Source organism: Oryctolagus cuniculus, chromosome 7 (genome assembly GCF_051225735.1).
Source record: "Oryctolagus cuniculus isolate XC-2025 breed Fujian yellow rabbit chromosome 7, ASM5122573v1, whole genome shotgun sequence".
NCBI lineage: Eukaryota > Metazoa > Chordata > Mammalia > Lagomorpha > Leporidae > Oryctolagus > Oryctolagus cuniculus.
The window spans coordinates 3,559,811-3,582,979 of NC_142873.1; the positions used below are offsets into that span (position 1 = coordinate 3,559,811).

Here is a 23,169-nt window from a genome sequence, read left to right on the forward strand (position 1 = left end):
AAAGAGAGAAGTCTTCCATCAGCTGGTTCACTCCCCAGGTGGCCACAATGACCAGGGCTGGGCCAGATGGAAGCCGAGCCAGGAGGTTCCTCCAGGTCTCCCGCATGGGTACAGGGGCCCAAGCACGTGAAACATCTTGTACTGCTTTCTCAGGCACATTGGCAGGGAGCTGGATCGGAAGTAGAACAGCCCAGACACGAACCAGTCCCCGTTTACTCTTTTTGCTGTCTCCTTTGTTTTGCCTTATCCAGAATGTAATATAGTTGGAACCACATAACTGAGTCAGAAAAACAAACCATGTTTCCCTCTGCTCTCAGATCACAACAGTCAACATAGAAGAATTCTATGACCTCAAAAGGTGTAAGGATTTCTCTCCACCAGTAAGCAAGCAATCAGTTTTGCAGTGGACATCAATTGGGCATCCTCTTCCCCAGTTCAGTTCCAGCACTATCTGCCTGAGATAGTGTCAAATCTCATGTGTTGAGGGCTCAGTCCCCAAGGTTTCCCTCCCTTTTAGATGCCATTTACAAGCCCCAGTTTGTTTTACCCGTGCTTCCGACCAATAGACTACAAATCACTGTTCCTACACTGCCTGTTTGGTTTTAATTTGCTCAAGTGGTTTGTGAAGTCAGGAAAATTCCTATACTTAGTGGTTTTCTATAAAAGACATTAAAAAGGGGCTGGCACTGTGGCGCAGTGGGTTGATCCTTCGCCTGTGGCACCAGCATCCCATATGGGTGCTGGTTCTAGTCTCTGCTGCTCCTCTTCCAGGCCAGCTCTCTGCTGTGGCCCGGGAGTGCAGTGGAGGATGGCCCAAGTGCTTGGGCCCTGCACCCCATGGGAGACCAGGAGAAGCACCTGGCTCCTGCCATCGGATCAGCACGGTGTGCCGGCCGCAGCGCACCAGCCGTGGCGGCCATTGGAGGGTGAGCCAACGGCAAAAGGAAGACCTTTCTGTCTCTCTCTCTCTCACTATCCACTCTGCCTGTCAAAAAATAAATAAATAAATAAATAAATAAATAAATAAATAAATAAATAAATAAATAAATGACATTGAAAGGATCACATGCAGAGATGCACAGATCTTACAAGCCCTGTCCAGGTCCACCACCCTTCAGGAACCTCCATGTGCTCAGATTATCTAGAAGCTTCCTGAACCTCATGCTTTCAGGTTTTTATGAAGTTTTCAGTATAATGTGCATAATTGATTAAATCTTAAGTCATTGGTGATCAACTTAACCTTCAGTTCCTTCCCCTTCCCCTTAGGATGGTGGATAGGACTAAAAGTCCCAGCACTCTAAGCACACCTTGGTCCTTGCCCCTATCCTGAAGCTACCAAGAGGCTGCCAGCCAAAGGTCAACTCATTGCCATCCAAAAACATAAGTATCACTTTAGAGATTCCAATGATTTTAAGAGTTATAGGTAGGGAAGTGGAGGTGAAGACCAAATACATATTTCACAATGTCACAGTAACTTTTCAGACTGGCCTCTTTTTTTTAAGTTTCATCCATGTCTTCTCATGGTTTGATAGCTCATTTTTTATTACAGCATTATCTGTTGTCTGGATGTACCATAGTTTATCCATTCACCTACTGAAAGGTATCTTGGTAGGTTCCTATAGCTGCCTCCAAGGGTCCAGGAGGCAGGAAGCCCAAGTCAGGAGAGGGAGCCAGATATCAACCCCTGGTATTCCAAACATGGGCATGGGAGCCCTAACTGGCTTCTTTTTTTTTTTTTTTTTTAAGGTTTATTTATTTGTTTGAAAGGCAAAGTTGTTACAGAGAAGCAGAGGCAGAAAGAGAGAGAGAGGTCTTCCATCTGCTAGTTCACTCCCCAGTTAGCCGCAATGACTGAAGCTTCACCAATCAGTAGCCAGGAGCCAGAAGCCTTATCCGGGTCTTCCACATGGGGTGCAGGGGCCCAAGGACTTGGGCCATCTTCACTGCTTTCCCAGGCCACAGCAGAGAGCTGGATCGAAAGTGAAGCAGCCAGGACTTGATCCGGCACCCATATGGGATGCTGGCACTGCAGGCAGCAGCTTTACCTGCTACGCCACAGCATGGCCCCGACAGTTTCTTCTTAAATAGTATGCCTTTTATTTCCTTTTCTTGTCTTACAGCATTAGCTAGGACTTCCAGTATGATGCTGGAAATCAGTAATGAGAGGGAACATTCTTGCCTTGTTCTTGATCTTAGAAAGCTTTAACTCTTACCATTAAGTATAATGCTAGCTGAAGGCATTTTGTAACTATTCTTTATTAAGCAGAAGTTCCCAGTTTTCTGAGAGTTTTTATGAGGAATGTGTATTGAATTTGTCAGATACTTTTCCTGCATCTGTTGATACAATTCTGAGTTTTCGGGGCTGGTGCTGTGGCGCAGCGGGTAAAGCCGCCGCCTGCAGTGCCGGCTTCCCATTTGAGCACTGGTTCAAGTCTCGGCTGCTCCGCTTCTGATCCAGCTCTCTGCTACTGCCTGGGATAGCAGTGGAGGATGGCCCAAGTCCTTGGGTCCCTGCACCCACGTGAGAGACCCGGATAAGCTCCTGGCTCCTGGCTTTGGATCGATGCAGCTCCGGCTGTTGCAGCCATCTGGGGAGTGAACCATCGGATGGAAGACCTCTCTCTCTCTGGCTCTCCTCTCTCTGTGTAACTCTGACTTTCAAATAAATACATAAATCTTAAAAAAAAAAAAAAAAAAAATTCTGGCCGGCGCTGTGGCTCAATAGGCTAATCCTCCGCCTTGCGGCGCCGGCACACCGGGTTCTAGTCCCGGTCGGGGCGCTGGATTCTGTCCCGGTTGCCCCTCTTCCAGGCCAGCTCTCTGCTGTGGCCCGGGAGTGCAGTGGAAGATGGCCCAAGTCCTTGGGTCCTGCACCCGCATGGGAGACCAGGAAAAGCACCTAGCTCCTGGCTTCGGATCAGCGCGTTGCGCTGGCCGCAGCGCACTGGCCGCAGCAGCCATTGGAGAGTGAACCAACGGCAAAGGAAGACCTTCCTCTCTGTCTCTCTCTCTCACTGTCCATTCTGCCTGTCAAAAAAAAAAAAAAAAAAAAATTCTGAGTTTTCTTTTTTAGCCTGGTGATATGATTTTTAAAATTTGAACCTTCTTGTCTACTCAGATAAAACCTACTTGGTCATGTTGTATCATCCTTTTTATACATTGTTAGTATTTTTCCACTTTTTAATTTTGATTCCTTATTTTACAAATGAGGAAACAGTGGCTCAGGATTTCCCCAACATTGCAGAACTGGTAGAAGCAACAATCAAACCTTAATTTTCTAACTAAATTCAGTGTTTTATCCATTATATAGGATATTACCTTACAATTCTATTTGAATAGGTGTCATTGTCCTTCTTTGTCAAGTGGACATGATACTAATGTATTTAGAAAATTAATTAAGGTTATAGCAATCCCAGTGGAATAAATGAAAGTTATGACTGTATTTGGACCTACTTCTAGAGACATTTGCTTAGTCACACATTAATCCACAGTGAGGTTAGCAGGGACTGATACAGTTTGCCTTAGGGCACATCCTCTTGATCATTTCTGTTTCTTCCTTAGTCGGTGGTTGGTGCAGTGGAGATGCCATTTCCAGTGTTGAAAGATATGATCCACAGACAAATGAATGGCGCATGGTAGCTTCAATGAGCAAAAGGCGATGTGGAGTTGGGGTCAGTGTCCTTGATGACCTGTTATATGCAGTGGGAGGCCATGATGGATCCTCTTATCTCAATAGTGTTGAAAGGTGAGTAAAGAGGGCTTGAAATGTTTTCTCTATTGTACATGCAGTGTCATTTGAGATACTAGTTAGGAAACAGATGTGACTTGAGTCTGTGGCACTGGTTGGCACCCTAATCCTTGTAGCATGACGTACAAGTCCTCTATGATCTGTTCTCCACCTGTTTTTCCACTTTGCATTGGATTGCACCATTCCCTAAACATGCAACTACGGACCCAACAAATTGCTCACAGTTCCTGGCACAACTGTCTTTTTTTTTTTTTTAAAGATTTGATTTATTTATTTGAAAGTGAGAATTATGTAGAAAGAGGAGAGGCAGAGAGGATGCCGCCAGTTCACTCCCCAGACGGCTGCAACGGCCGGAGCTGCGCTGATCTGAAGCCAGGAGCCAGGTGCTTCTTCCTGGTCTCCCATGGGGGTGCAGGGGCCCAAGGACTTGGGCCATCCTCCACTGCTTTCCCAGGCCATAGCAGAGAGGTGGATCAGAAGCAGAGCAGCTGGGACTTGAACCAGTGCTCAAATGGGAAGCCAGCACTGCAGGCGGCGGCTTTACCTGCTGCGCCACAGCGCCAGCCCCAGCACACCATCGTCTTTCATGTCTGTTTCCCTATGTGTATGCTTGCTTTCTTCCCTGGAATATTTGCCCTTTTAAGACTTACTTATCCTTCAAGAATCAAATGTTAATCATTACATAAAATTCTCTGATGGTCATGCAAATAAATTAGTTTCTCACGCCTTTATTCTTTATGTATCTTTAACAAGCTTGTTCCTAATCCATTGTGCTATAATTGTTGAGCTGCCTTTATCCATAATATCTATCACACAGGGCACAATGGAAACCTTACAGTAACTGATGTTTTAAAAGCTTCTTGCTCTCATGCACCCTTTTCCTTTCCATGATGTTGATTTAAGGTGATCCTTGGTATTTCCACAACACACCTCTGAAACCATGCAGCAACTCAGTTCCCATTGTGGCTGGAAAAACACCGAGGAATCAGTTCCATAAAAGTGGAGTGGCTAGGGGAGTGCACTTAAATATACCAAGGGAATGCTAACTGTATTTTATGAAATAAAGTGTCGTCAATTCTAGAATCATGAAATAAAACTAAGATATTTTTAAAATAAATAAGTAAACCAGTTAAACAAATATAAGCAAAATAATTAAATATTTATATCTCAGTTACATTGAAGCCTGTAGATATCAAAATAAAGATTTTGGGAGCCAGCACTGTGGCATAGTGGGTAAAGCCGCCACCTACAGTGCCAGCATCCCACATGGGCGCCAGTTCGAGTCCCAGCTGCTTCACTTGCAATCCAGCTCTCTGCTGTGGCCTGAGAAAGCCCTTGGGCCCCTGCACATACATCCGAGGCCTAGAAGAAGCTGCTGGCTCCAGCCATCCCACTGTTGTGGCCATTTTGGGAGTGAACCAATGGATGGCAGCCCTTTATCTGTGTCTCTCCCTCTCCCTGTAACTCATCTTCTCAAATAAATAAATTAAATCTTAAAAAATAAAAGTAAAAATGAATATATTCTTTGCCCCAACGATTCTAGTCTTTATCCATTTTCTAGTCTTTATCCATTTGCACAGGGAGAAAGATACAAGAATAATCACTGTTTTAATAGCAAAATATTGGAAATAGTCAAAGGATATATAGATAGGAATATGATTAAGTGACGTGGCATATACAGTGTTATAAAATAGTTCAAAAGGAATCTCTTGTGCTATACTTCTATAAATAGATCTCAAATATCTTGAACAGAAACAGTGCCTACTGTGGACATATATTTATGTAAATAAAACAAGCTCACAGATGCATGTGCATATGGGTACATGTATACTTATTTGAAAACATTTTACTGAAAAGTATTAAAGAGTATATGCCAATCATAATGGGAAGAGACCAGAGTTCAAGTGGAACTCAAAGGGAAAATTAGTTTTGTTGATACTGTTTTGATTTTTTAAAATATATATTCATATACAGCTTATTATATACAAATGAATTTCAAAGATCAAAATAGGTTTCCATGTATTTTAGTTATTAATCTGCCCTTATTTAAGGGAGATAACATATATCAATCCTTTGATTTGAAATATGTAACATAGCCAGACTTCCTTTGTGGAATAAGAACTCTGCTCTTGATGTGTTCTTTACAGGTATGACCCCAAAACAAACCAGTGGAGCAGTGATGTGGCCCCTACAAGCACCTGCAGGACGAGTGTTGGTGTGGCAGTACTTGGAGGCTTTCTGTATGCCGTGGGTGGCCAGGATGGTGTGTCTTGCCTCAACATTGTTGAGAGGTGATTTTTTTTTAAATACTTTTCAATTTTTTTAAGGACACCTAGGACAGTTTTAAGGAAACAGTTACAGCCAACTTAGAGCATTAGAGGATTCACAATTCAGTGAATTTACCATAGGCTTTCCAGAAAAAGTTTTCAGTTGATCATAAAGGCTAGAAAGATTAAAAATATTTTGCCGGCGCCGCAGCTCACTAGGCTAATCCTCCGCCTTGCGGCGCCGGCACACGGGGTTCTAGTCCCGGTTGGGGCGCCAGATTCTGTCCCGGTTGCCCCTCTTCCAGGCCAGCACTCTGCTGTGGCCAGGGAGTGCAGTGGAGGATGGCCCAAGTGCTTGGGCCCTGCACCCCATGGGAGACCAGGATAAGTACCTGGCTCCTGCCATCGGATCAGCGCCGTGCACCGGCTGCGGCGGCCATTGGAGGGTGAACCGACGGCAAAGGAAGACCTTTCTCTCTGTCTCTCTCACTGTCCATTCTGCCTGTCAAAAAATAAAAAAATATTTTAAGCATTTTTAAATTGATTTTTAATCGACATGCAAATACTTATTGATGGTGACCAGCATATTTTGCAATAGACACACATCGTAGGATGACTGGATCAAGCCAACTAACAGGCTTTTCATTTTTTTGTGATGAGGACACCAAAAATCTACTCCGACACTTTTCAAGTATACAATACACTTACAGTCATGGTGTTGTACATTATATCTTTGAACTTATTCCTCCTGTCTAAAGTCAGAGTTACTCAGAGAGAGAGAGAGGTCTTCCATCCACTGTTTCACTCCCTAGTTGCCCACAACAGCTGGACTGGAGCTGCGCCGATCCAGAGCTGTGCCGAACTGAAGCCAGGAGCCAGGAGCTTCTTCCGGGTCTCCAATGCAGGTGGAGAGGCCCAAAGATTTAGGCCTTTTATTTTTTTTAAAGAATTTTTTTTTATTTATTTGAGAGGTAGAGTTACAGACAGTGAGAGGGAGAGACAGAGAAAAAGGTCTTCCTTCTGTTGGTTCACTCCCCAAATGGCTGCAACGGCCAGAGCTGCACTGATCTGAAGCCAGGAGCCAGGAGCCTTATCCGGGTCTCCCATGTGGGTGCAGGGGCCCAAGGACTTGGTCCATCTTCTGCTGCTTTCCCTGGCCATAGCAGAGAGCTGGATCAGAAGAAGAGCAGCTGGGACTAGAACTGGCACCCATATGGGATGCGCCACTGCGGGCAGCAGCTTTGCCCACTACACCGCAGCGCCGGTCCCTCTCATCATCTTTTTAAGACTTTATGTGTGCATGTTATCAGGCAGTCCTTGGCTTTCTGTGCTTAGCTTATTTTGTTTAATGTAATGACTTCTAGTTCCATCTATGTTGTTGCAAATGACAACCATTCATCCTTTTATGGCTAAGCAGTATTCCTTTGTGTACCTGTACTACACTTTCTTCATTTATTAGTTGATATTAAACATTTAGGTTGTTTCCATTTCTTAGCTCTTGTGAACAATACAGCATTAAACATGGGAGTGCAGATGCCTGCTCAGCTGCCTGATTTCATTTCCCTTGGATATATACCTCGTAGGATTCCTAGATCATTCGGTAGTTCTGTTTTTAGTTTTTTCAGGGACCTGCATACTGTTTGCCACAATATTTATACTAATTTGCATTCCTACCAACAGCATATAAGGGTTCCCTCTTCTCCACATCCTCACCAGTATTTGTTATCCTTGTGTTTTTTTATGGTGGCCACCTCACTCTAAGTGAAGCAGTATCATTATGGTTTTGATTTGCATTTTCCTGATGATTAACCATATTGAGCATTTTTTTGTGTGTACCTGATAGCCATCTGTACATCTTTCTTTGAGAAAGGTCTGTTTAGATTTACTCCCGTTTTTTAATGGGATTTTTTATGCGATTTGTTTGGATCCTTATTATTCGGGAGATTAAGCCCTGGTCAGAGGTATAACTTGAACTGTTTTCTTCCATTCTGTCTCTTCACTGTGTTGATTGTTCCCCCTGGTGCACGGAAGCTCTTTGGTTGGATGAAGTCCCATTGGTCAATTTTGCTTCTGGGGTCCGATCCGAAAGAGTCCTTTCCAATCCAACTTTCTGAAGTGTTTCCCCTGTATTTTATTAAAAAAAAAAAAAGATTTATTTATTTATTGAAAGTCACAGTTACACAGAGAAGGAGAGGCAGAGAGAGAGGTCTTCCATCCCATGGTTCACTACCCAAATGGCTGAAATGGCCAGAGCAGGGCTGATCTGAAGCCAGGAGCCAGGAGCTTCTTCCAGGTCTCCCACGTGGGTGCAGGGGCCCAAGGACTTGGGCCATCTTCCACTGCTTTCCCAGGCCACAGCAGAGAGCTGGATCAGAAGTGGAGCAGCTGGGTCTTGAACTGGCACCCATATGGGATGCTGGTGCTTCAGGAACAGGGCGTTAACCTGCTGTACCACAGCACCGGCCCCACCATATTTTCTTTTTTAATAGTTTCAAGGTTTCAGTTCTCGTGTATAGGTCTTTAATTTGCTTTGAGTCTGTTTTTGTACATAATAAGAGACAGGGATCTGGTGTCACTCTTCCTCATGTGGATATCATTTTCCTAGTACCATTCATTGAAAAGACTGTTTATTTTCCTTTTTTAATTTAAGATTTATTTATGGGGCCAGCGCTGTGGCACAGTAGGTTAAAGCCCTGGCCTGAAGCACCGGCATCCCATATGGGTGCCGGTTCTAGTCCTGGCTGCTTCACTTCTGATCTAGCTCTCTGCTATGGCCTGGGAAAGCAGTAGAAGATAGTCCAAGTCCTTGGGCCCCTGCACCCATGTGGGAACCCAGAAGAGGCTCCTGGCTCCTGCCTTCAGATCGGTGCAGCGCCAGCCATTGCAGCCATCTGGGGAGTGACCCAGCGGATGGAAGACCTCTCTCTCTGTCTCTACCTCTCTCTATAACTCTATCTTTCAAATAAATAAAATAAATCTTTTAAAAAAAGATTTATTTTATTTATTTGAAAAGGAGAATTAGAGAAAGTCAGGTAGTATAAGGCTTCTACATTTTTCTTTTTGCTTAAGGTTGCTTTGGCTATTCCAGGTCTTTTTTGCCTCCATACAAATTCTTTATAGTCTAGTTCTGAGAAGAATGTCATTTGTGTTTTGTTAGGGATCATATTGAATCTGTAAATAGCTTTAGGTAGTATGGACATTTTAACAATATTTATTCTTCCAATTCATTAACACATAATGTGTTTCCATTTCTCATGTCATCAATTTCTTTCATAAATGTTTTATAGTTTTTGTTGTAGCGATCTTTCACTTCTTTGATTAAATTTATTTTAGGTTCCCCCCCCCCCCAAAGAAACCTTTTATTTAAGGAATACAAAATTCATGCATTTCATAAATAAAATTTTAGGAACATAGTGATTGTTCCCACCGTATCCACCTTCCCACCCACACTCCCACCCCTCTTCCTCCTCCCTCTCTTATTCCCAGTTTTATTTTTAAATAAGATCTATTTTGGATCAACTTTATGCACAAAAGATTAACTCTATACTAAGTAAAGAGTTCAACAAATAGTATGGGGAAAAAAAAAAAACTGTTCCTCAACAGCTGAGACAAGGGCTGTTCAAAATCATTGCATATTGAAGTTAATTTCACTTCCTTTTTTTTAAAGCATTCTTCTTTTTTAGAAACTTAATTAACTTTAACGAGGAACCCAAGAATGATACATCTTTTGCAAGCACTTAGACATAACTATAACTTATGAGACATAAAAATATCCTCCATTTAGTACACTAAAACAAAGTAAATCTTTGAGAACAAGTTTTACTATTAACTCTCATAATGCAACTCTTTGAGGACAGAGGTCCTGCATGGGAAGTTAGTGCACAGTGACTCCTGTTAATTTAACAGTTAACACTCTTATGTCTGACATCAGTGATCATCCGAGGCTCTTCACATGAGCTTCCTAGGCTATAGAAACCTTTGGAACCCACAAACTCCTTCAGTATTTAGCCAAGGCCATAAGCAAAGTGGAGGTTCTCTCCTCCCTTCAGAGAAAAGTGCATCCTTCTTTGATGACCACTTCTTTCCACTGGGATCTCACCCACAGAGGTCCTTCATGTAGGACACTTTTTGCCACAGTGTCTTGGCAGAAATATTATCTTTAAGATTTTTTTAAAAGATTTATTTATTTATTGGAAAGACAGAGACAGAGAGACCTTCCATCCTCTGGTTCATTCCCCAAATGGCCACAACAGCCAGGCTTAGCTAGGCTGATGCTAGAAGCCAGGAATCCATCCTGGTCTCCTCCATGGGTAGCAGTGGCCCAAGTACTGGGACCGTCGTCTAACTGCCTCCCCAGGTGCATCATCAGGAAGGTGGGTTGGAAGCAGAGCAGCTGGGCTTGAACTAGCACTCTAGTATGGGATGCCAGCTTGCAAGGAGCAGAAGTTCCAAGAACCAGGAACTCAGTCTAGGTCTCCCATGTGGGTAGCATGAACCCAGTTACTTGAGTCATTCCCACTGCTTCCCAGGGTGCACATTAGCAATGGAGTCAGGTACTCTGATGGGGGATGATGAATGTTTTAGCTAATGTCTTCATCTTCCCCCCTAGGCCAGATGCCTATCCCTGTTCTGCTTTTTTGATGTTGGCATTGATTGCTATAAAATTCCTTCTTAGTACTTCTTTTGCTTTACACAAATTTTGTTATGTTACGTTTCCATTTTCATTTGTTTCAAGACTCTTTTTTTTTTAAAGATTTATTTTATTGATTTGAAAGAGTTACAGAGAAAGGTAGAGACAGAGAGAAAGATCTTCCATCCACTGGTTCACTCCCCAGATGGCCACAACAGCCAGAGCTGCGCTGATCCAAAGTCAGGAGCCAGGAGCTTCCTCTGGGTCTCCACACGGGTGCAAGGGCCCAAGCACTTGGGCCATCCTCCACTGCTATCCCAGGCCATAGCAGAGAGCTGGATCAGAAGAGCAGCAGCTGGAACTAGAACCGGCGCCCATATGGGATGCAGGCACTCAGGCCAGGGCTTTAACCCACTGCACCATCGCGCCAGCCCCTCAAGACTCTTTAATTTCTTCCTTGACCCGTTGTTTGTTCAGCAGTAACTAGTTTCCATGTGTTTATGTAGTTTCCAAAGTTCTTTTGTTACTGACTACTAGTTTTACTTCATTCAGATCAGGATAGACATTTGCAAGTTGGACATCTGACCTAGCAGTTGAGACACTGCTGAAGATGACCATATCACGTATCAGTACAGGGTCTGAGCCCAGCTCTGCTCCTGATTCTGACTTCCTGCTATCTTGAAATTGGGGCAGCTGCAGGTGGGTGGCTCAGGTGCTTAGGCCTCTGCCACCCACATGGGAGACCATGATTTCCTGGCTTCCAGCTTTGGCCTAGCCCATCCCTGGTCATTGCAGGCATTTGGAGTTCTGTCTCTCTTTTTGCTCTTCTAAGTGTAAAATATAAATAAATTGAAAAGGAAAAGGTACTCAATATGATTTCAATGTTTTTAAATTTTTTGAGATTTGCTTTTTGACCAACCATATGATCTGTTCTGAGGACTGCTCCATGTCCTATTGAGAACACTGTGTATTCTGTAGTCGTAGTATGCAGTGTTCTGTGGATGTCTATGATATCCAGCTGATCTAGGGTATAGTTTAATTTCACTGTTTCTTTGCTAATTTTCTGTTTGGATGATTTGTCCATTTCTCAAAGTGAGGTGTGAAATTTCCTTACTATTCTTGTATTGGAATATATATTTTCCTTTAACTCTTTAATATTTGCTTTATGTATTTGGGTGCTCTGATATTGGGTATAACTATATATATTATAAATATATAATATATAATAACAGCTCTCTTTATATATATATATAGAGAGAGAGAGAGAGAAAGCTGTTATTTCCTCTTGCTAGATGGAACCATTTGTCATTATATAATGACTTTTCTTATCTCTTTTTAGTACTTTTGATTTAAAATCTATTTTATCTGTTATAAAAATGGCTACTCTGGCTTTCTTTTGGGTTCCATTTGCATGGACTGTCTTATTCCATCATTTCACTTTCAATTTTTTGCATCCTTAGAGGCGAAGTAAGTCTTGTAAGCAGCATTTGGTTGGGTTTGCGTCTCTCCATTCAATTACTAAATGACTTTAAAAAAAAAAAAAAAAGATTGGTTGATTGATTTGAAAAAGCAGAGTGATAGAGAAATCTTCCATCTACCAACACACTCCCCAAATGACTGCGATAGCCAGATCTAAGACCAGGAACTGCATAATGGTCTCTCACAAAGGTGGCAGGGGCCTAAGTTCGTGGGCCATCTTCTACTGCCTTGCCAGGCACATTAGCAGGAAGCTAGATCATAAGTAGACTAGCCAGGACTTAAACCAGCACTCTGATGTGAAATGGCAGTGTCACCAGTGACAGCTTAAACCACTACCACATAATTCTGACCCTACTCTATGTTGTTTACACTGGAGAATTTAATCCACTTACATTTAAGGATTAGTTATAAGTAAGGTCTTACTACTGCCATTTTGCTTCTTGTTTTCTAGTTCTATTGTAGTTCTTTTCTTTTTCCTCCCTTACGATCTTCCTTTGTTAAGTCTTTTATTCTTGTAGGTATGATTTGACTCCTTGCTTATGTATTTTTTCAGGAATAGCCTTCTTTTATTTTGTGCTTAGAGAAACAGAGGAAGATAGTTGGTGTCAACTAGCCCAATGTTGTTTTTTTGAAATGGAGGCTATGTGCATAAGGGAGAAGTGCAGAACCTGACAATTTGCATTTCTCATCAGGGATGGATCAGTGTATAAAGTATGCAGATCATCAGTAGGTTGACGTGAGGTATTGGGTGGAAAGATAACTTTTTAAAGATTAGAAAGGCAGGAGCCAGAGTTGTGACACATGGGCTTGGGCCACCAGCTTCTCATGTGAGCACAGGTTCGAGTCCCGGCTGCTCTGCTTCTGATCTGGCTCCCTGCTGATGCACCTGGGAAAGGAATGGAGGATGCCCAGGTGCTTAGACCCCTGCACCCGGGCTGGAGACCTGGAAGGAGTTCCAGGCTCCTGGCTTCAATCTGGCCCAGCCTGGCTGTTGGCAGCCATCTGCGAAGTGAACAGCGGATGGAAGATGTCTCTCTCTCTCAGCTGTTGCAGCCATTTGTGAAGTGAACCAGTGGATGGAAGATTCTCATTCTCTCTCTCTCTCTCTCTCTATCTCTATCTCTATCTCTATCTCTCTATCTCTATCTCTATCTCTATCTCTATCTCTATCTCTATCTCTATCTCTATCTCTTTGTAACTGCCTTTCAATGAAATAGATGAATCTTAAAATAAATAGTAAGCGAGGCCGGCGCTGTAATGCATTAGGTTAATCCTCCACCTGCAGCACCGGCATCCCATATGGGCGCCAGTTCTAGTCCCAGTTGCTCCTCTTCAGTCTGGCTCTCTGCTATGGCCAGGGAAAGCAGTAGAGGATGGCCCAAGTGTTTGGGTCCCTGCACTCACATGGGAGACCGTGAGGAAGCACCTGGCTCCTGGCTTCGGATCAGCGTAGCTCTGGCCATTGCAGCCACTTGGGGAGTGAACCAACGGAAGGAAGACCTTTCTCTCTCTCTCTCGCTCTCTCTCCCTCTCCCTCTCCCTCTCTCTCACTGTCTGTAGCTCTGCCTGTCTTAAATAAAAATCTTAAAAAAAAAAAAAAAGTGAGACTAGAAAGGGACATTTTGCAGGGCTCTCAGAGTGGCAAAGTTCCTTCCTCAACTTAGGTGGTAGCTATAAGTGAGCTTACCTTATAACAATTTTAAACTATGCATTTATTTTGAGTGCCTTTTTGTTTTTCTTAATTTTTATCCGTAACAGCCAGGGCTGAGCTGAGCCAAAGCTCAGAGCTGGGAATGCCGTCCATATCTCCCACAAAGGAGGCCAGAACCCGGTTACCTGAGCCGTCACTGCTGCCTCCCCGGGTGTGCATTACCAGAAAGCTGGGGTCAGGAGCCACAGCCCGGAACTGGACCCATGCACTCCACTGTGAGACAGGGCTTCCTAACTGGAGACCCAACTGCTAGGCCAACCCCTGTGTGACTTTGTTTGTCTGTGTTTTATTGTACACTGGAAGAGTTTATTTAAAAAAAAAAACTATGCAAAAAATCTACTTTCAGGTAGGATGTAGTAGATAGCAACAGCCATCACTCTCAATCCAACAACTAGGAAAGAAAGACAAATTACAAAATACATTGAAGAGATCAGAGATGTGTGGGAGTAGTGAGATGTAGATGAACTACAGCGAAAGTCCATTGAGAAGAGAGCCCCTGCCATGTGACCTGGGATCATAGGCTATTTTCTTCCCTGGCGACAATTTCCAAATCTGAACATGGGTTGAATAGTGGGCGGGGTCTATGCAGAGGGCTTCTGTTGGAGGAAGGATGAATCAGGGAAGCCATTGCTAGTATGTAAGTTGGTGCAACAGGCGGAATCTAGAACAGTTGCAAATGTACAACTTTCTCCCTACAGGGACATTTGCTGATTGGCAGCAGGATGGGGAGGGGTGTGCAGAGAAGGCTAAAGACCAGGTGGAAAGGCAGAGTGAAAGCTCATGCGGTCTCTGCTTAGAAGACCAAGACCTGCTATGGCAGGAGGCCTGCATTTGAGATATGTGAGCCTGACTAAAGCCCAATCCCTCAGTGAATGGAGGTAATGCACCTTTCATCCTGTCTGTCTAATCCTCAAAAGAACAGGAGGGCGGGGGAGATACACCAGCTTCAGTTTCTAGGATCCTGTTCTTTATAATAATGTCACACATACATAAGAAGCATGAGCCATCTGAAGAAACGGAAAATGTGGCCAGTAATTGAGAGGAAAAGTAGACAGTAGAAGCAGTCTTAGAACTGCTCCACATTTGGAGTTAAGACTTTAAAATAAGTGTAATAGATATATTAAATAAAAATAGAGGAAAAGATCAACAAATGGAAAAATAAGAAGCAGGTATACATTGTAAAAATGAACTGTCTACAACCAGGAACTCGCTGGATAAGATTAAGGAAGAACTGGGGGCAGGCATTTAGCCTGGCAGTTCAGATGCCTGTGTCCTACGTACAGCACAGCTCCTGGTTCCAGCTTTCTGCGAGTCCAGACCCTAATGAGGCAGCAGTGATGGCTCAAGTACCTAGGCCCCTGCCACCCACGTGGGAGACCTGGATAGTGTTCTAGCTCCCTGCTTTGGCCCGGCGTAGCCCAACCCTTGTGGGCATTTGGGGAGTGAACCAATAGACGGGAGCTCACCTGCGCATGCATGCATACTCCTCTCTCTCTCTCTCTCTCTCTCTCTCTCTCTCACTCTCTCTCTCTCTCTTCCCTCCCCTCTCTCTCTAATAAATACTAATTTTTTTAAGTGGACTAGACACAGGGGAGACAGAGTTAGTGAACTCAAAGACAGATCAATATAAGACTTCAATTTTTTTGAAGTTTATTTAATATATTTAGTGAACTTTATTTAAAGTTTTCAAAATAATGAATTCTTTACACATGATCTTCCAAAGACAACCAGTTAGGGTTCTTAGGGGAGCTGAGGGTGACTTGCTGCACAACAGCAGACAACTAAACTCTGGTACTGTGACCCCAGGAACTCAGAGGATTTGCCCCTCACAGCTGTGACTAAGATCTCCAAGAGGCACAAGCCTAGCAATTGAAATTAGCTGGCCTGGGCTTTGCAGACGCCGTTGTCACCCACAGCTGCTCACCATCAGCTGTGTTCTTCGACACGACATTGCCATTGACAGCCAGCCTTTGGGCTGCATCTCCTTTGGGCTCTTTGCAGACAGAGTTCCAAAGACAGCAGAAAACTTCTGTGCTCTGAGTTCCGGAGAGAAAGGATTTGGTTACAAGGGTTCCTGCTTTCAGAGAATTATTCCAGGGTTTATGTGACAGGGTGGCAACTTAACATGCTACAATGGCATGGGAGCAGCTCCATCTATGGAGAGAAGTTGATGAGGAAAACTTCCCTCTGGGGGCTGGCGCTGTGGCGTAGCGGGTAAAGCCACCGCTTGCAGAGCCAGCATCCCATCTGGGCACCAGTTCCAGTCCCAGCTGCTCCACTTCCAGTCCAGCTCTCTGCTGTGGCCTGGGAAAGCAGTGGAGGATGGCCAAGTGCGTGGGCCCCTGCACCCAGGTGGGAGACCCAGAAGAAGCTGCTGGCTCTGGCCGTTGCAGCCATTTGGGGGAGGGAGTGAACGAGTGGATGGAAGACCTTTCTCTTTTTCTCTGTCTGCCTCTGCCTCTATAACCCTGCCTTTCAAATAAATGAACAAATCTTTTAAAAAAGAAAAGAAAAAGAAAACTTCTAAAGCATATAAGTCTTGGCATCTTGTCCATGGCAAATGCCAAACACAACACAAATGGTTCCCAGCTTTTTCATCTGCACTGCCAAGACTGAGTGGTTGGATGGCAGGCGTGTGGTCTTTGGCAGAGTGAAAGAAGGCATGAATATTGTGGAAGCCACGGAGCACTTTGGGTCTGAGAACGGCAAGACCGGCAGGAAGATCACCATTGCCAGCTGTGGACAACTCTGATCTTAACCAGCAGAGCACTCCTGTAGCTCAGGAGGGCACCCTGCATCCCATCTGCTCGTGATGCCCGTCACTGTGCTCTCCCTACAGTTCTTTGGGTTCCATGTTTTCCTTACTTCCCCTCCAAGTCTAACGGGATTGCAGAGCTAAAAGTTATGATTGACAAATAAAAACAAGAAATTAACTGGCATGGTCAGAGTGAAGGGCTGTTGCTGAAACAGCGCTGACTGGGTCGGCAGGGGAACAAGAAGGAGCGGGACCTTTTCCCTCTCTAGACCCCCAGGGTCTCTAGTCCTGCCCTTTGGCACCGTCTAACAGAGACAGCAGGCAAAAGAGAAATACAGCGTTCAGAGTTCCAGCTCTAACATCGTAGCTCTGAGTGCAGAAAGTAACTTAGCAACTGAAGCAGGCATAAATTCTAAGGCTTTTTCCTCCCTCATAACTAAGTAAAATACCTTACAGTCTCACTGTGCATTTGACGATAGTGAGTGGATTATCCAGTGTATCTTTAGAGTGATTTAAGATCTTAGGAAAAAGGCTTCATTTAATAAGAACACGCCCACAGTCTGGTTTCTCTCGCGCAGGTATGATCCAAAGGAGAACAAGTGGACTCGTGTGGCTTCCATGAGCACCAGGAGACTAGGCGTGGCCGTGGCTGTGTTGGGAGGGTTCTTATATGCAGTAGGTGGCTCTGATGGGACATCTCCACTCAACACAGGTTAGTCCCTCCCAGAACTTTGTGGTTTCCCAGAAGCAGCAGGTTCTGAGGAGAGTCCACCTTCAAAAGGTATAAAAAGTTCAGGTCATGCTGTAATTTATTAGAAAAAGGTTTATTTTCCCCCTAAGAAAGTGTAACGCATCTCTCTCTGCAGCCATATTCTTTTAGTACAGTCCCAAAATATTTATTTTTCTTCTACTATGTAAGCGTCTAGAAATTTTTAATGAAAATAGAACTGCTTTCTGAACATGATTACTTCCCTTCCCATCACTACCTCCCCATGACAAAAAGTACTTTATATTATGATCTAAAATAGAAACTTGGAACTAGAAGCTGGCATGTTTGTTCATTCTTTCTGTTTAGAGAGAATGGGTATTTTAGCCTAAAGATAGTGTATGACTCATTGCTACCTATCTTGTCCTCTCTAGTGGTTTGAACTGCACGAGGTCATGGGCAGAGGACTCTAGGAGTACAGAAAATATCTCTTGTGATAGCGTTATCCGTCCTGAATGGTGCTTGGGGATCAGACAGTCCAGTCTCCCCACTTAAAGACAGAAAGAGTAAGGATGATCACATCTCTGTGCTCCAACACCCGCCCTTTTCACCACACCATACCTAAGAGAAACTAGTCCTGATGACAGTGTAGTCTAGGATTGCCCAGGGATACACAAGTCCTCTCAGAAGCAGAATTCATGTTGCTGACTGTAAGTACGTGTCGTCACGAGTTTCGGTGACTTTGACGAACCTGGGGTGAGAGGAAGTGGCTGACTGCTCAGGGCCTTGCTTTTCTTCTCCCTGCAGTGGAGCGCTACAGTCCTCAGGAGAACAGATGGCACACCATAGCCCCCATGGGGACCCGGAGGAAGCACCTCGGCTGTGCAGTGTACCAGGACATGATCTACGCTGTCGGCGGTAGAGATGACACCACAGAGCTTAGCAGTGCTGAGAGATACAACCCTAGAACGAACCAGTGGTCTCCAGTGGTGGCCATGACATCCCGCCGGAGTGGAGTGAGCGCCCAACTACTGAGAGCTTTGAAAACAATCCCTCTCTGCCTCTCAAATAAATAAATAAATCTGAAAAAAAAAAAAAAAAAAAAAAAAAAAAAAAAAAAAAAAACGGGTGTGGGCAGTAAAAAGACAGCCACAGTAAATAAGCTCAGGCGTGAAGGCAGACAGGAGACACTAGCCAGGGAACAGTGTGCAGAAGCACAGTGGTGTGAGGAGAGGTGGTCAGCCCAGCACTACTGAATTACAGGTGCATTAGCAGGGAAAAGAGAGAAGCCAGGAGGTGAGGCTAAACAGTGGGCTACAGGCTCCTGGAGGGCCTGAGAACATATTAAGGACTTTAAATTTCCCCATGGGTAGTAGGGAGGCCTAGAAGGCTTTTAAAGGGGAAAGTGACATGATTAGATTTGTGGTGTTTTTGTTTTTGTTTTTGTTTTTGTTTTTTTTAAGATTTATTTTGAAAGTTTTCTCTGTGTGTGTGTGTGTCTAACTCTGCCTGTCCAAAAAAAAAAAATTTATTTTGAAAGTTAGAATTAGAGATCTTCCATCCACTGGCTCACCCCCGCTAGATGTCCACAACAGCCAGGGCTGGGCCAGGCTGAAGCCAGGGTAGCAGAGGCCCAAGCATGTGGGCATCTCTGCCGCTTTTCCCAGGCCATTAGCAGGGGACTGGATAAGCAGTGGAAATGGGACTTGAACTGGTGCCCATGTGGGATACCAGCGTTGCAGATGGCGGCTTAACCCAGACACCACACGCCCGTCCCATAGATTTGTATTTTTTAAAGACATTTTTAGTGGCAACTTAGAAAGTGAATTCAAGCAGGCAAACCCCAGAGAAAGTGAGAGCAGTTTGGAGGTTCTTTCTCATTTTTGGTGAATGCTTTTTCTTAAGTTTAAGAACTCTATGTTTTGGACTCTAAGTATTCTCATTGATGGGCTGATGATGTGGTGCAGCAGGTTAAGCCACCACCTGCGTGGGGACCAGTTCATGTTCTGGCTGCTCCACTTCTGATCTAGCTCTCTGCCAGTGCACATGGAAAAGCAGTGAAAGATGACCCAAGTACATGGGCCCCTGAACACACATGGGAGACTTAGATGGAGTTCCAGACTCTGAGCTTCGGCCTGGCCCAGCCATGGCTGTTGCAATCATTTGGGGAGTGAACCAGTAGATGGCAGATCTCTCTGCCTCTCCCTCTCTGTAACTCTGCCTTTCATATAGATAAATAAATATTTTTTTAAGATTTTATTTATTTGAGAGGTAGAGTTACAGACAGTAAGAGACAGAGAGAAAGGTCTTCCTTCCATTGATTCACTCCCCAAATGATTGCAATGGCCGGAGCCAGGAGCCAGGAGCCTCTTCCAGGTCTCCCACATGGGTACAGGGGCCCAGTCACTTGGGCCATCTTCTACTGCTTTCTCAGGCCACAGCAGAGAGCTGGATTGGAAGAGGAGCAGCCAGGACTAGAACCGGCACCCATATGGGATGCTGGTGCCGCAGGTGGAGGGTTAACCTACTGTACCACCGCGCCAGCCCCGATAAATAAATCTTTTAAAAATATATATTCTCATTGAACATAACATTTTATAGTTCCCATAATTTCATATTTTTATATTACTTTTTCCCTCTGTGTTCAAGTAAATTGGAATGTAAGAGTTTAAGTTTTATTATCTTTTATTAGATGTATCTAGAAACCAGTCTAAAATTCCCTGTAATTGTCCAGTCTCTTCAGCAACACCTGTGCTTTGGTCCTCTAGGTTGGCCTGGCAGTGGTCAATGGACAGCTCATGGCAGTAGGAGGTTTTGACGGCACAACATACTTGAAGACCATTGAAGTTTTCGATCCTGATGCAAACACGTGGAGGTAACCCCTAAGCTGTGCTGCAGATCACCTCACCACTGACTGGGAAACCATGGGCTGAGATGGCCCACGACCATCAACACGAAGATGGTCCACACACTGGTGTGCTTTAAAGAGAGCTGACACGCCATATTCAGTGGTTCCCTTTGGCTTGATTGCTCGGAAGGGGCTGGTGTCTTGGAAAAGTCTTCTCTTTGCTAACTGTCTAGTTTTGTAACTAGAAACCAGAAAAGCAGGAGGAAAAAAAATAAATCTCCTTTCTAGCCCCATTCTATTCAGCTAAGGAAAGTAAAGTACCAAGAAATACAGTGACTTCCTAAGCAAAGTAGTGATGGGGTCAGAATTTAAATCTAGGTCTTTGGCTCCAAATCTGTCAGCACAGTTTTGCAGTGTTTTTGTGGGAAATGCTATGCCCACAAAAACAAATTACAGTCATTTTTTAAAAAAATGATATTTTATCTCACTTTAAAACCTATTTTGGGGGCAGGCATTTGGCACAGTGGCTAAGAAGCCACTTGGGGGGAGGAGGGTGCGTCCTTGCAGCACAGTGGAATAAACCACTACCTGCGACGCCAGCATCACATATTGGAGCACTGCATCAAGTCCCAGCTGCTCTGCTTTTTTTTTTTTTTTTTTAAGATAGATTTATTTTTTATTGAAAGTCAGAGATACACAGAGAGAGGAGAGAGAGAGAGAGAGAGAGAGAGGTCTTCCATCCACTGGTTCACTCCCCAAATGGCCACAATGACCAGAGCTGCACCGATCCGAAGCCAGGAGCCAGGAGCCTCTTCTGGGTCTCCCACGTGGGTGCAGGGGCCCAAGGACCTGGGCAATCTTCCACTGCTTTCCCAGGCCATAGCAGAGAGCCGGATCGGAAATGGAGCAGCCGGGTCTCGAACCAGCACCCACATGAGATGCCAGCACTGCAGGCCAGGGCATCAACCCACTGCACCACAGCGCCAGCCTCAATGCTCTGTCTTTCAAATAAACAAAATGTTTAAAAGATAAATTCAGATATAAAGTTCAACAAACTCACAATAGTTTTTATTAAATTTGAAAATGAACTATATATTTGGCATTTTAGAGCATCTATCAAATTAGTCCTGGGAGTCTGTTATAACTGAGTAAAGATTTAGACTTGATGATTTTAACTTTAAAGATTTAAGAGGGGGCCTGCACTGTGGCTCATTTGATAATCCTCCATCTGCGGCACCGGCATCCCATATGGGCACCGGGTTCTAGTCCCGGTTGCTCCTCTTCCAGTCCAGCTCTCTGCTGTGGCCTGGGAAGGCAGTGGAGGATGGCCCAGGTGCTTGAGCCCCTGCACCTGCATGGGAGACCAGGAAGAAGCACCTGGCTCCTGGCTTTGGATCAGCACGGCACTGGCCATTGTGGCCATTTGGGGAGTGAACCAACGGAAGGAAGACCTTTCTCTCTGTCTCTTTCTCTCTCACTGTCTGTAACTCTACCTGTCAAATAAATAAATAAATAAAAATTTTTAAAAAAGAATTATATTTTATTATTTGAAAGGCAGAGTGACAAAGAGGGAGAGACAGAGAACAGGATCTTCCACCTGCTGGTTCACTACGCAAATGGCCACAACAGCCAGGGGCGGGGCCAGGCCAAAGCCAGGAGTCAGGAGCTCCATCCAGGTCTCCACATGGGTGATGCAGGGGACCAAGGACTTGGGCCATCTTCTGTTCCCTTCCCAAGGCACATTAGCAGGGGACTGGATTGAAGCCAAGCGCCTGGAGCTCAAACCCATGCTCCAGTATGAGATGCCAGCCTCATAGGCAGCAGCTGAACCCACGGTGCTACAATGCTGGCTCCTCCTGCTATATTCTAGTAGAACAATTCCTAATTTTCAGCTGCAGCTACCCTCCCAGACTTTTTTGTCACCTTGTTAGATTCACCTTGTGAATTTATTGAGTCCTCTGTATATTCATCTATGAGAAAGCCACAGCACTTACATTTTTATCGATGACTGTTTGGATTGCACATGGCTCGGTATTGCTCAGCAGTTGTCACAACACTAAAGTCAGGCTCATGGGCTGGTGCTGTGGTGTAGCTGGTTAAGCAACTGCTTGCAGTGCCAGTATCCCATGTGGACACCGGTTCGAGTCCCAGCTGCTCTACTTCCAATCCAGCTCCCTGCTAATGTGCCTGGGAAAGCAGCAGAGGATGGCCCAAGTTCTTGGGCCCCTGCTCCTACATGGAGACCCAAAAGAAGCTCCTAGCTCCTAGCTTCAGGTTGGCCCAGCTCTGGCCACTGCAGCCATTTAGGGAGTGAACCAACAGATGAAGACCTCCCTCTGTGTCTCTCCTCTCTGTAACTCTGACTTTCAAATAAGTAAGTCTTTAAAAATAAACAAATAAAAATAAAAAATAAAGTCAGGCTCAGGAAAACATACTACTATTTTTAAAGGTTGATTTTATCTGTTTGAAAGAGTGAGACAGGGAGAGACAGAGAGAGAGATCTCCTGTCTTCTGGCTCACTCCCCTAATAGCCATAAAGACTGGTGCTAGCCAGGCCAAAGCCAGGAGCGAGAAACTCCATCCTGGTCTCCCATGCGGATTTCAGAGACCCAAGTCCTTGGACCAACTTGTGCTGACTTCCAAGCGCATTAGCAGGAAGCTGGATCAAAAGCAGGGCAGCTGTGGCTGCAACTGGCACTGTGATAATGGGATGCCAGTATCACAAGCAGTGGCTTAACCCACTGCACCACACCGCCTGCCCCAGCATACACTTCTTGCTCCTACATCTCATCTTGACTGAGTGTTCTAGGCTCTGAAGATACAGAGGTGAATAAAACAAAACTTCCCTGCCCTACTGTAGTTGGCCTTGTAGGGAAGAAGACACAGGTTTCTATACCAAAGAGGTGTAAGTGCTATAGCAAATAGCAAAGCAGCCCAGGGGGTTAGCCAGGAAGGGAAGGAGTGTCTGCTGAAGGCAGTCAAGGAAGGTCTCACTGAAAACCGAATAGAGGGAAATGACAGGTAA

General features: G+C 44.6%; 1 protein-coding gene across 3 annotated transcripts in view; it reads left to right on the plus strand.

The window, feature by feature from the left end:
- Positions 1-23,169, plus strand: part of KLHL20 (kelch like family member 20) — a 73,643-nt gene that overhangs the window by 47,579 nt on the left and 2,895 nt on the right. For 2 of the 3 annotated variants that reach the window (XM_070077132.2, XM_089299410.1), the window contains exons 7-11: positions 3,562-3,745; positions 5,896-6,039; positions 17,169-17,302; positions 18,104-18,312; positions 20,065-20,171. In XM_070077132.2, coding sequence (XP_069933233.1) covers positions 3,562-3,745; positions 5,896-6,039; positions 17,169-17,302; positions 18,104-18,312; positions 20,065-20,171 — 778 coding nt within the window. The remainder of the gene's footprint in view (positions 1-3,561; positions 3,746-5,895; positions 6,040-17,168; positions 17,303-18,103; positions 18,313-20,064; positions 20,172-23,169) is intronic. The other variant, XM_070077133.2, reaches the window with a different exon arrangement.